This window comes from Panthera pardus, unplaced genomic scaffold, assembly GCF_024362965.1.
Source record: "Panthera pardus isolate Hobbes unplaced genomic scaffold, ASM2436296v1 HiC_scaffold_10, whole genome shotgun sequence".
Classification (NCBI taxonomy): domain Eukaryota; kingdom Metazoa; phylum Chordata; class Mammalia; order Carnivora; family Felidae; genus Panthera; species Panthera pardus.
In genome coordinates, this window is record NW_026526655.1 from 21,748,289 (window position 1) to 21,761,775 (window position 13,487).

The 13,487-nt window shown below is 39.4% G+C and overlaps 1 protein-coding gene across 12 annotated transcripts in view; it reads left to right on the forward strand.

The window, feature by feature from the left end:
- Positions 1 to 13,487, forward strand: part of FN1 (fibronectin 1) — a 70,096-nt gene that overhangs the window by 30,901 nt on the left and 25,708 nt on the right. For 6 of the 12 annotated variants that reach the window (XM_053905111.1, XM_053905116.1, XM_053905130.1 and 3 more), the window contains exons 21-26: positions 4,612 to 4,706; positions 6,376 to 6,544; positions 7,087 to 7,173; positions 8,424 to 8,615; positions 9,932 to 10,204; positions 11,328 to 11,510. In XM_053905111.1, the coding sequence (XP_053761086.1) occupies positions 4,612 to 4,706; positions 6,376 to 6,544; positions 7,087 to 7,173; positions 8,424 to 8,615; positions 9,932 to 10,204; positions 11,328 to 11,510 (999 nt within the window). The remainder of the gene's footprint in view (positions 1 to 4,611; positions 4,707 to 6,375; positions 6,545 to 7,086; positions 7,174 to 8,423; positions 8,616 to 9,931; positions 10,205 to 11,327; positions 11,511 to 13,487) is intronic. The other 6 variants (XM_053905119.1, XM_053905125.1, XM_053905140.1 and 3 more) reach the window with 1 other exon arrangement.

Below are 13,487 nucleotides of genomic sequence, written 5' to 3' on the forward strand. Positions count from 1 at the left end.
ATAATATAAATCATGAAACACACCATTCAGTTCAGTTGATTATTTTTCGAAGCAAGATTTTCTTGATGAAGGTAGCAGCATGTTAAAATACAAATGTTGCCAAGCTTCTTCTTTCCTCTGGGACCACTTTGAGTAACACAGTTTAAAGCACCTAGTTATTTGAAAATTGAATGCTATTGTATTAAATGAATTTACCAAATCCTAGTTAAGGCAAGGAAACAGCACCTATGTCTACATCCTAATACTCTGGGTGTTGAATGATAGCAGTGAATGTAGAATAAAAACATTTACCAACTGAATGGAAACCAACAGACCAAGAAGATAAGGAAATGATTTTTCTTTTTTTTTTTTTAATTTTTGTAATGTTTACTTATTTTTGAGAGACAGAGACAGAGCACGAACAGGGGAGGGGCAGAGAGAGAGGGAGACACAGAATCCGAACCAGGCTTCAGGCTCTGAGCTGTCAGCACAGAGCCCAATGTGGGGCTCAAACTCATGAGCCATGAGATCATGACCTGAGTTGAGTCGATGCTTAACCAGCTGAGCCACCCAGGTGCCCCAGGAAATTATTTCTTTATGAGACTGCAGCAGATCAAAGTATTTCTGAGGAACAGAGTAACTTTTATTTTCCTTTTATCTTTCTTAAATTACTCTTGAAGTTCCACTTCAAGAGTTCTTAATAAGAGAGAAAATACTGACAATTTTTGGTCACATCTATCCTTTTTTATTCAACCTTTTTTTATAGGAAGTGGCCTTAAATCTCCTATGTATCTACATCACAATAAAGACCTATATTCATAAACTGATTTCTATTAAAAACATTCTCATTTATATTACAAAGAATTACGAGACCCCTAATTTCTAGCTTTATTGGTTATTTTTAAATCGACCTTTTCAGTTACAGAAGCACGTAACACTTTTTGACATATATTACAACTATCAACTAGTTTACATTTTTCTAAAAGCTTTTAAAAATACAGACGTTAATAAGCATTCAAAAAGTGAATATAAGTTTAGTTGTAAATAACTATGGAATTTACTTCCCAAAGAAAATTCATTTTCCTGTAGGAATTCATAATTTACCAAAAATTTAATTCCATTTAAATTTGGTGTATGATTTTTGTTAGTGGAGTCTTTTTCTTAAGTAACTACTAATTGTAAGCAAGTGAAGTCTTTTTATTTGTAAGTTAACCTTTAAATTTTGCTATTTTATGTTACATGTTACTAAGATACTCTAGAATCCATTAATACGAAACCAGTGTTTTATATTTCTTGTAAATATCTATTTCTTACAGATGCCCTTTATGAATTAGAATGGAGATTTCAGTAGATTTAGCCTTTTTCTGACCACATATGATTCTACAAATTATCATTTTTACTTTTTCACTCCTTAACATGATACATATTTTGTGTAGTTTCTTTTGTTGGACTGAGTGCCCACGAAAGAAAAACCATTTTCACTGGTACTAACAGTAATTAAGTAGAGTATGGCAGGTCAGTGTAGACTATTTGGAGACTTTGATATATTGGACATGTTATTTTTATTCTCTGCACAGTATATTTATATAAAATAAAATTATATTTGAGTTAAGGGAAGTACTGATAGTCAAAACTAATTTTATTAGATAAAGGTTAACATAGTGCCTTGCACACAGTACGCTTTCAAAAAATATTCACTGAATAGATGATTGAGGGAAGAATGAGAACGAAAACAGTTCAACCAAGCTTCAATTTAAATAAACCTACTTAAGTAGGGAGTTCCACAACTTCATTTGAACTTGGAGAACTCTCTGAGGCTATAAACATCAGTAGGGCTTGCATATTTTTGAAATTGCTGTAAGTTTCTGTAGCTTTTTACTGTCTTACGAAGCTTAATTCTGGGAAGAACTTTTCTGGATTTTACAACTTGTGCCAAATTCTTAAAAGCAAATGTGAGGGTGGGGGTGGGGGGCTGTTTCTGGGGAAAATACAGCTTATTCCTTTATAAATAGGGCAAATTTTATTTCTTTAACAGCTAGGCTATTCTTCATGTATGACCTGCCAGAACCCATAATTCATACTACAGTCACATCCTTTGTTTGACATCAGTTTGTGGGTTTGTGGTTTGGAGACTTTCCTGTAATGGTCTTCCCAGGCAGAGAGCATCATCTTAAACTTAGGAAGATTCTAGCTGGCTGGCTCAAGCAGTAGAAAACACCCAGTCTTGAAGCCCAAGACAGTTGAAAAGAATGTAATTTGTGAAAAAGTTGTGGCTTTCACAGATGTTCAGTACAAGAAGCTGCTTGCTTTCTGAATTTTTTTTTTTTTTTTTTGGTGGCCATTAACATGGTCACTCAGGGCTGGCCACGGCATTTTGTCAAAGTCAGCAGCAGCCAAGTGGTGTATGATTTCAGAGACTCTGGGAAGGCACCATGGATTACCCATCCTGGTTCCCCCCAAAACACCCTTGAAATAATAACATAGTTAGGAAAAAGCTCACTAAACCAGTAGAACTTCAATTTGGCCATTAGAGTAAGTAATTACAAAGTAGCCCACACACATATTTTATTTTTCCCCCACACAGTATTTTCAAAACAGTTTTTAAAATCACACATTAAAGTCCATACTGGGGAGTGGGGGGAAGGAAGAATTGCAATGGTGCCTGAATTCCCATGTGATCACAGGGAAGATGAATGGCGCTGAGTAGTGAGTGGGGTCTTGAGACTTTTAATTTCCATGTGTGTGCCTCTGGGGGATGACTGTCTCACCAGCCATTCACAATTTAGCATAAATGCATTTAATAGTTGTTTCCCCCAGTGGGCACAGAATTTGGTTGGTACATAAAAAAGAAGGAATTATGAAGACACCAAACACGTGATCCGAGCTGGCAACACACTTGAAACCCTTGAATTTGACACTTGCCCTGTTCAAATGTCTTGGCTTTTGAGACCTCACCTTTCCCATAGCAGCCAGTTATTGAAATGCTCATTTCCTTATTACAAGGTTTAGTTGTTCAGCCGATTATATTTTAGAGATTCTAATTCTGTAGTAAGATTCATAGGACTGTTGAAAATGTCTATCTTTTTTTTTTTTAAGTTTATTTATTTATTTATTTATTTACAGACAGAGACAGTGCGAGGTGGGGAGGGGCAGAGAGAGAGCAAGAGAGAGAATCCCAAGCAGGCTCTGTGCTGTTGGCACAGAGCTCAATGTGGGGTTCGAACTTGTGAACTCATGAAGTTGTGAACTCATCGAACTCATGAGTTGATCTCATGACTCAGGTCGTGAGATCATGACCTGAGCCAAAACCAAGAGTCAAACGCTTAACCAACTGCCACCCAGGTACCCCGAAAATGTCTATCTTAAGTTTGTGTACACATACTCTTTCATCCTTTCTCTTCTTGTTTTTAAATTTGTTTACTGTTTATTTATTTTGGGAGAGAGAAAGAGAGAGTGTGCATGTGAGGGGGGGAGGGGCAGAGAGAGAGGGAGAGAGAGAATTCCAAGCAGGCTCCACACTCAGTGCAGTGCCCAGTCCAGGGCTTGATCTCACAAACGATGAGATCATAACCAGAGCCGAAATCAAGAGTCAGTCGCTTAACCAACTGAGCCACGCAGGCACTCCTCTTTTCTGTTTTTTTCTTTTTAAAGTAATATTTTTATTAAGAGAAATAACAGTGAGGTTAGGATGTTAGGAGATGCAAAATTAACTTTTGTTATAATTCTTAATTTCAGTGGCAGAGTACTAAATTTTTTCAGTCTGATTATCCTAAATGGGTAATCACATATTTAAGGAACCTTTAGAATTTTTAAGTGTGTCTTTAATGGCAGATTTTGTTTAACTTTCATGTGGCATTTCTTATTGCAACCAAAAATAATTGACCATAATTATGGAATAATTCAACTTAAGGCTATTTTCAGATCTCATCTGTAATTTAACTATTGTTCTCAAATTAATGATTTAAAAAGCAGAATGATAATCAATTTGTGGTCAGTTTCATATTTCAAATGGGATTCTCCAGGGAAATTAATTGTCCTAAAATTCAAATCCCAAACTTGATGAAAAGACACAAATCATAGACTGCAAGGACTTGAAAGTGTCTTCTTTGCCACTTAGCTCTTTGTCACTCAAGTACGATGCATGGACTCAGCATCAGCATTCCAGAAATGCAAACTTCTAGCCCCATGTTGGTCCTACAGAGTCAGAACCTGCATTTTAGCCAGGTGTCAGACAACTTGTGTGGCACAGAAAAGACTGAGAAGCGCTGACCTACTCCAAATTCTCACCCAGTGAGGGTGTTACATTCAGGATCCACTAGCTGAGTAAACAGAGGTTCTCCATAAAAGTAATTGTTACTGGGGTGCTTGGGTGGCTCAGTCGGTTGAGCAGATGACTCGAATTCGGTTCGGGTCACGATCCCAGGGTTGTGGGATTGAACCTGCGTTGGGGTCTGTGCTGGGTGTGGAGCCTGCTTGAGGTTCTCTCTCTCTCTCTGCCCCTCTCCCCACTCTCGCTCTCTCTTTCTCTGAAAAAACAAAAACAAAACAAAAACAAAAAAATTGCTACATGCATTCTGTGCAATAGTCTGTGATTCCAGCACATTGAACACATGCATTGATTCTATTTCACAGGGCAGCCTCTCGGCTCTGTTCCACCTTACAACACAGAGGTCACTGAGACCACCATTGTGATCACGTGGACACCTGCTCCAAGGATTGGTTTTAAGGTAAATTGCAGATATCCCTAACCTCTTGTGAGACAGCCCTGAAGTGGACTTATGTTTCTGAATGTGGTAGAAACAGGATGTTTGGGAGTCAGGAGACCTGGGTTTTATTCGCTGCTTCTGTCTGTGCCTCTCTGACCGCATTGTCCAGGTATAACATTACTGTGGCCTCACTGGATTTCTGGAAGGATGGACTGAGGCTGCGGATGTGCTTCGCAAAAGGATAAAACATTAGTATGGAACTGTTGTTGTTATCTGATTTTCTCCATCCTTTCCCCCAGGGGACTGCATTTTAAAATATATAAGGAAACGCCATTTGTTGTGTTGTTCTAAATGGGTGTCAACAAGTTCACAAAAACCCATTTAGAGAGACCAATTAAAGTCAGAGTCACTTAAAAATCACATTTTCATCCAATCATTTCATCTCAACTTGTTCAAAGCCCCTTGGGTGAATTTCTTAATAGAAGTTAAGATTAAGGTCTACCCTGTAGATATCTGGATTCATGTTCTTTAAAGTAATGATATTAGGAAAGTGATGAATACAAATGAATATGTTTAAAAGAATTCCTTTCTTTGGCATTTAGAGTATAGGGAGAGAAATATTTATTATAATTGGAAATCAAGACTAAATCCCAATGACAGCTTGTTTAAAAAAATACACCAAAGGTCACTTCTTTTTTGAAATATGCAAATAGCCATATTGATGATTATGCTACTTAAATATAGAGAAACGGTTTTTGAAGATTACCTTTCAAATTCTCCTTAATCGTGTCATTCTGACTTTCAGAAGCCTTGTAACCTACAAAGGACGTCTCTAGAGTAGAACACTGTTTGATGATACGGTATTGCCTAGGTTTTGAAATAAAATATTAAAAAATTGAAAATTATGGGCACATTTATTTTAATTCTTCTTTTGTAATATACTGTCCTGCAGTTTAAGCTATGAACATACTTCTTCAAAAGAAATGTTTCTGAAGTACAAAATGTTAAAGGCTCTACTAACCTTTACATTGAATGTTCATAACTCATTAAAAAAAGTGCTAGAGGATTTCTTCCAGCAAAAAAGAAAATAGAGGGGCACCTGGGTGGCTCAGTCGGTTAGGCATCTGACTTCGGCTCACGCCATGATCTCACCAGCCATATGTTTGAGCCACGTGTCAGGCTCTGTGCCGACAGCTCAGAGCCTGGAGCCTGTTTCAGATTCTGTGTCTCCCTCTCTCTCTGCCCCTTCCCCGCTTGCTCTCTCTCTCTCTCAAAAAACTAAATAAATAAATAAATAAATAAATAAATAAATAAATAATAAAAAGAAAAAAAAGAAAATAGAAATGAACTGCCATGTTGCCTCAAGCCTCTGTGTACTTCTGGTTTATATCAGGAGATTATTTATCAAGCAAAACCTTATGTAATGACATTTCTCCAGAGACTTCCATTACAAGCCAATGTAATGCAGTTTGGGAAGATACCTCTCCCACCTTGCGCCCCCAGTCCAGGGAGCTTCCAGTTGAAGAATCTAATAGAGCGAAAGGCAGGCGCCAACTCATTCCCTAATAAAAGCACAGCATGCAGTGTGCATAGAAGCTCACATTATACAAAGCATGACCAAAACCTCTTGGCAGTAACCTAGCTCTGGAAATATTTGCCCTTGGTGTTTATTTTGCTTTCCTTCTTCTAGCTGGGTGTACGACCAAGCCAGGGAGGGGAAGCACCACGAGAAGTGACTTCAGAGTCAGGAAGCATCGTCGTGTCTGGCCTGACTCCAGGCGTGGAATACATTTACACCATCTCGGTCCTGAGAGATGGGCAGGAGAGAGATACACCGATTGTAAAGAAAGTTGTGACACGTAAGAGGAGTCCTTTGCCTCTTTTCTTTTAGCTTTTAAAACTGTTCCAACTTGTAAAAATAACTGATATCAGTCTCACTTTTTGCTTCTGATGACGGTGTTAGAGGAAGATCCCATGTCTCCTTATCTTATTAGCTATTTCTAAATTTGGAGCAGCAAGTTCAACTCTTGTCATATATTCCATGGCATCAGAACTGTTCTTTCTAATGTCAAAAATATTTATGAACTGGAAAGACAGAAAGAATGTCAATAGTATTTCAAAATTGTTAATTGTAAAAAAAATGGTCTCAGAGAATTGCTGTCCACCATGGTTTCATAGTATAGCTTCTATTATGTTTTTACTGATTCTTAAAAAGAAGGGATGGAAGGAGGGAGGGGGAGACAGAGGAGAGAGAAAAAAGAAAGAGGAAAGAAGGAAGGGAAGGGGAGGGGAGGGAAGGGAAAGGAAGGGAGGGAGAGAAGGAAAGGGCAGCAAGAAACATTCCACAGGTCAAGTGCTTGGTGTTAGCTTTAACTTGTAACTTAAACTTTTTTCTGCATAGCATTGTCTCCACCCACAAACCTGCACCTGGAGGCAAACCCCGACACCGGTGTGCTTACAGTGTCCTGGGAGAGGAGCACCACTCCAGGTAAGCCTGGGATGTATCAAGGGCAAGTCTGTGTGGTACTGTCACAGGACAAAGGTGTTGGAAACTTTGAGAGAAAGGGTCAACATTATAAGTACCCAGCTTTCCATAAAAAATATAGTACGTGAGCATACATCACAGAGTGACATGTAGAGTGTTTCACTGCATGTGTCTTTAGAAAACAGGAAAGTGAACAAGGCAGACCCTTATCAAGCTGTAGGGAATCATGAGGGCTGACAGAAACCATTCTGGATGGTACCTATTGCTCAGTGGCGCTCAAAATTGCCAGAAAAAAAAAAAGGCTGAAATCATACTGCAGAAATTTCCTTTTGTCTATTGTTAGAGAGTCTAAGTATACTATTCAATGAAGTTTTACAAATATTTTGTCATGAGAGGCACCACAAAACTCTAAAGGTGATGAAAGACAGAAATGACCTCCAGTTTGAAACTTTAAGCTGGCAAGTCGTATGCTTGTTTGAAACCAGATCATTAACATTTAGTCTTCGTGGATGGTCTAGGCTGCCTGTCTGGATGGTCACTAGCAAATGTAATGACCTAAACCTTTATTTCCATCCACTTGGACTTTCTTGTCTAGACACCATTTTCGTGTCTAGCCTGTTCCTCACCCTTTAGTAAGTTTAACTTAAACATATTTTCTCATTTAGTCTGGTCCCTGTGGATCTCTAATTATCACTGTTTTAATTTGAATGTCTCTCTCTTCCCCCTCAACACTCTTACTGCCCAGTTTCTATGATTCCTTACATCTTCCACAGTGAGCATTTTTTGTATACAATATAAGTATAGCCACTTTTGTTTTTCACTTTGTCTCCTTTCCTTATTCCCTTCCTGTAAATCCCATAGGTTCAGACCTTGTAAATTAGGAGAGCCCACATTGGGGAATATGCTTAGGGTTGAGAACCATTCCAGACTAAGCAGGTAAAATGGAAGATTCCTCATCTGTCCTGAAGATGATCTGTTAAGGCAAAGCAGGGTATAGTGAGTGGTAAAAGGAACCTGGATTAGGAGTCAGACAGCCTATGGTAATCACTCCCCCATTCCAAGATTTTCTTTAAACGGAGGATATTAATACCTGCCTCAAAGGGTTGTTGTAGCACTGAATAACAGGAGAGTCCTCAATAAATGCTGGGTCCTTTCCCCATTCCCTTCTGTGGGTCCATCATTGGGGTCTACTTTGATTCAGCCTGGGTCACAAATGCTCTGTGCAGTAACTTCCTCCTTTCTGTCCTCTCTAGACATTACTGGTTATAGAATTACCACCACCCCTACAAATGGCCAACAGGGATATTCTTTGGAAGAAGTGGTCCATGCAGATCAGAGTTCCTGCACTTTTGAAAACCTGAGTCCTGGCTTGGAGTACAATGTCAGTGTTTACACCGTCAAAGATGACAAGGAAAGTGCCCCTATCTCTGATACCATCATCCCAGGTAATGGAACAATAAGCAGTTATCCTAAGAGTGGCAGATTCGATGAGAGTGGGGACTGATATCTTAATCCCCAGATGGCTGAGTGTGTCAGATACATTTGGGATTTAATTCTGACCTCCCAACCACACTCTCCCAAACCATGAAGTCAAAGCAACTATTTGGACAAATGCTTTTGCTGTTAACACCGCTTTACTTTCTGTGCTTCACTGGGATGCTGTTTGTTGCGATGGGTATGTAATGGAGTGGCAACCATGGCCTTCACTCTGTACTGTCAGCTCACGTGGAAATATTACTAAAACAGTGTCATGTGTCTGTCCTCTGTACTGACAGGCTAAAAGTAATATGGTAAATGCATCCCATCGGTACATCTGTCCCTGATTTTACAGTCCATATCCATTTTCAACAGCTGTCTGTACAATCGTACCTATCTCCACATGTGAGCATTGGCTTAGCACTTGGTTGACACGTCCAATTCTTCGTCTTGCAGTTTCAAATCCTTCCTTCATAAAACTGAAGAAAAAAAGAAAGGCCATACCTTCGGGTGTTCTTTCTGGTGGATTGAAAGACAACACTGAAAAGACCTATCTAGGGATAGGTTTTTTATTTGCCCCAAATTGGATTGTGACCGAATGAAAGCATTGGACAGGCGGTGTTCTCCTTTGCCCTGTTTGGTAGAATGCTTTTACTAATGCTAATTAAATAACTTTGATTATGAATTAAACAAGATATTGGCAATAGTATTGGACTCAAGTCTGTCTTCCACCTGAATGTGCTTTTGAATGGCACATTTCACACCATACAATGATACTGCATCAGCATTATGGCCATAATGTTGTCATGAGTTTTTGTATGGGAAAAGAAAGAAAAACCCACCGATGTTTTTTTTTTTAAGCGTCTTCATGCAAGCTCTATTTTCCTACTAAAACAGTTTGGATTTAAAAAAAAAACAAAAAAAAACAGCATTGTTGATACTTACTACAGATATCATGTCTAGGTTCTAAAAATGGTTTTGACCTCCTAAATAGGCCTATGATTTTTAGGAATCTGAGAGGTTCAAACTCTACTATTTAGAGACACTTCTAAAATGCAAGAAAATCCCAAAGAATATTGTAACCTGTCTTATTCTCCCAGGAAAGCAAACTATTCATGATGATTAGGATGTCTCTTCAGAAAATTTGGAAAAGATTGCATATTACCATCATTGCTTTAACATTCCATCAATTATTACCACTGGTAACCTGATGTACACTGCTTTATTTTTTCCTCTTTTTTGCCTCTATTTTCCTTTTGCCCCTCTTTGCTTTGTAACTCAATAGAGGTGCCCCAACTCACTGACCTAAGCTTTGTTGATATAACCGATTCAAGCATCGGCCTGAGGTGGACCCCGCTAAACTCTTCCACCATTATTGGGTACCGCATCACAGTAGTTGCGGCAGGAGAAGGTATCCCTATTTTTGAAGATTTTGTGGACTCCTCAGTAGGATACTACACAGTGACAGGGCTGGAGCCGGGCATTGACTATGACATCAGCGTTATCACTCTCATTAATGGCGGAGAGAGTGCCCCTACTACACTGACACAGCAAACGGGTGAATTTTGAAAACTTCTGTGTTTGAGACGTGGACGGTGTTGCATGCTGCCACCAGTCACTCTGGTTAAATATGGATGTTTCGTGGGAAAAGCCAGCGATTTGCCAATGATTAAGAAAGAGAGGGTGGGTTGAGGCCCGGGGCGAAGGAATTGAATGTATATGCTACACTGATTGGATGCAGGCATATGCAAGTGGTCTTAAAGACACTTTCATTTAAGCCACAAATGTGTAGAAAGCTAACGAGATCTGATCTGTTGAACACAAAATGGCAAAGGTTAAATGAATTTGCAGACTTGGAGTTTTTACAAAGTATCTCACATGAATACCAACTCGGATAACGAGCACCAGTTTATGAGAGAGGTACTTATAGAATGTGCCGTTATGCTCTTCTTTCGACTCCTTGATAAACCCTACCATGTTCCCTCTTTGCAGTGGACTTAAAAACCCAGTCAAATTTAGGGCGAGTTGGAAGGGGGTGGTCTTGACATAGGAGAAAAAGAAACTTTGGGGCACTGTGGATTGCATTGCCATGGCTAGGTAAAGAAACTCCTCTTTAACCAGTCTGGGGCCAAGCATGCAACATTCCGAAGGTTCTCTGCCCTGCATGGTAAGAAACATGCTGAGAACCAATCTGCATGAACCCTTTGCACTCGTAGGTAGAACTCACGGAGTGGGATCGTAGCAATGCCGGTAGCTGTAGTCATCTCACATCAGGGGAAATGTAGGACCTCTTGTCTTTTCGTCTGTGTGCATGTGTTTGAAAAGTACCGCTGTGTTTCTCTTTGCTGTGTGGCAACTTCAGCCTCTTCAGCCTGGGGTAAAATAACTGTCACTGGTGTTAATAATGTACTTACAATCAACATGTTTGAAAGTAGATGAAAAGTATTCTTTGAAATGTACTGATGGCAGAAAGGTTAAAGAGGCCTAACAGTACTGTGTGTAGTGTTTTATATTTAACAGTAGTTCACTATGATTTAGATCAGATTTAGATTAGACTGTTTGCATGATTCTGACTCATTTCCTTAATGCATGAACTATTGGTTTTACCTTTCCAGCTAATTTTTGTTACCTTTCATTTTAAAAGTGACATTGACTCCGTCTTCCTTCTTATTTGAAACCAGCTGTGCCTCCTCCCACTGACCTGAGATTCACCAATATCGGTCCAGACACTATGCGTGTCACCTGGGCCCCACCTCCGTCCATTGAATTGACCAACCTCCTGGTGCGCTACTCCCCTGTCAAGAATGAGGAAGATGTTGCGGAGTTGTCCATCTCTCCTTCAGACAACGCAGTGGTCTTAACAAGTAAGCAGTCAACTGTATCTGTTCCATAAATGCTAAGCTAGAGCACAAGGAGAGAATTCCGGGTTCTCAGGGAGGAGCAACTAAGATCAAGACAGCTACAGCAAAACTACAAACAAAACCCCAAATGTGATGTGTGACTCTGTACACTTTGAAAGATGTCATGTTTGTCACTATTTTAATGTATGTATCTTTGAGATCCACAACTTTTTAAAGATCACAGTAGAAAAGCACCAGCAGCGAAGTTCGAAGACTTCAAATAAATTCTGCTTCCAAATAAGCACATACAAATAAATGAATGTCAAGAGAAAATAGAGGACTAAATTTAGATGTTCAGAGAGAGAAACAATAAGGATTGAAAATAGTGTCACCATATCTGTTTTATTCTCATTAAAAAAAAAAAAAAGTGCCAGTGGGTAATCTCCAGCTTCTGAAAACACAGAAACAGTGACATGTTACCAGGATAGATCGGGATGATGCTGTTTTGAAGAAAGAGCCAGAAGTGTAATTGGTACTTCAGAAAGAATCTTTTGGCAGGATTTCTCTGAAGGCTGAGGACCCAGAAAACAGCTAACATTCAAATAAACAGCAACCATTTATGTGTCTTTCTGGATCCTACCTTTTTGAAATAGACATTGTTTATTAAAGAAAATAGAAGGAAGCTGCAACACGGTGCTGTTTTTCCTGTAAATGTTGCTTCTTATTATTTTCACCATAATAGTAAAATAAGCACATGAGAATAGCATAGGTTTCTACGTAAGGAAAGAAAGAGCTCACATTTAGGTATATTACCAAATGATGGTCTGAAAATATCCTCTATGTTGCAGACACATTTTAGAAAATGAAAGGCAGCTAGCTCAACGTGACTATAGTCTTGGCTTCTCATTTCATGGCTGAGGGTGAGAACATCCTTAGTTCTGCCTATCAACAGGGCTGTTGTTTCTGTTCTCGATTACTCTGGAGTCAGTAGTTACAGCATTGCTCATTACACAGCTCCTGCTTCAGGACCACTGTCTGCCCCACTGACTGGTCACATGTTCATCACACATTCTAAGATCTTATTTTAGATCCTCCTCTAGACTGCAAGGTAGCCATCCCCCCCGCCGCCCCCCAGAGAAGCCATTATTACCCAATTTTACAGATGAAGCAACCGAGGTCTCTAGTGGCTAAGTCAATTGCCCCTGGGCAAGCAGGAATAAGGGAAGTAGAGTCTAAGTATCCAGCTCTTTAGTCTGGTGCTTTCCCAAACCTTGCGGCCTCTGTACAAAGGCTGAAGAGGAGATGGTGTAGAGGGGAATGAGGTCTACTGAGTAGGAATTCAAAGGTTAGAAACCCTACTCTGTACCTTTCTGGGGACCTCAAAATTAAGAGTAGAGGATACTCAGGAATGTGTATGTAATTTTTTAAGTAGTCTGTTCTTCCTTCAATATGGTGGAACCAATCACTTTCCTCATGGAATAGGACTCTTTTCCAGTAAAGGTTAATTATTAAGACCACTGGTCTTGGTCTGGGTCAAATCCTATATGATCTAGGGTAAGTACACCAAAGAAGATGACTTTTCTGCACCTCAGTTTTCTCCTGTGTAAAATGGGGATGGTTATAAACCAAACTTTTGGGGGAAATGGGTACTTTCGTTGTTATGAATGTGGTGATGTTTTCATAAGTTCCTACATACACCACAACCTGTCAAAACTGTATACTTTAAATATTTGTAGTTTATTGTATGGCCATAAGTCCACTGTCAATTGTAGCAAACTACTTCCTGGGGTTGTTGGTGAGGAGTAAATGATAATCCACAGTGCCACGGTCATTATTACTATATGCCTTCAATAGATACCATATTAAGTGGATGACAGAGATAATATTACATGGCAGCGACCATCTTATTGCAGACGGCTGAATCACTCTCAGAAGTGGAACTGAGGGCAGAGCTTAGAGATGTCACAGGGTGAGGTGACCTTTCCTTATCACCTTGTTACA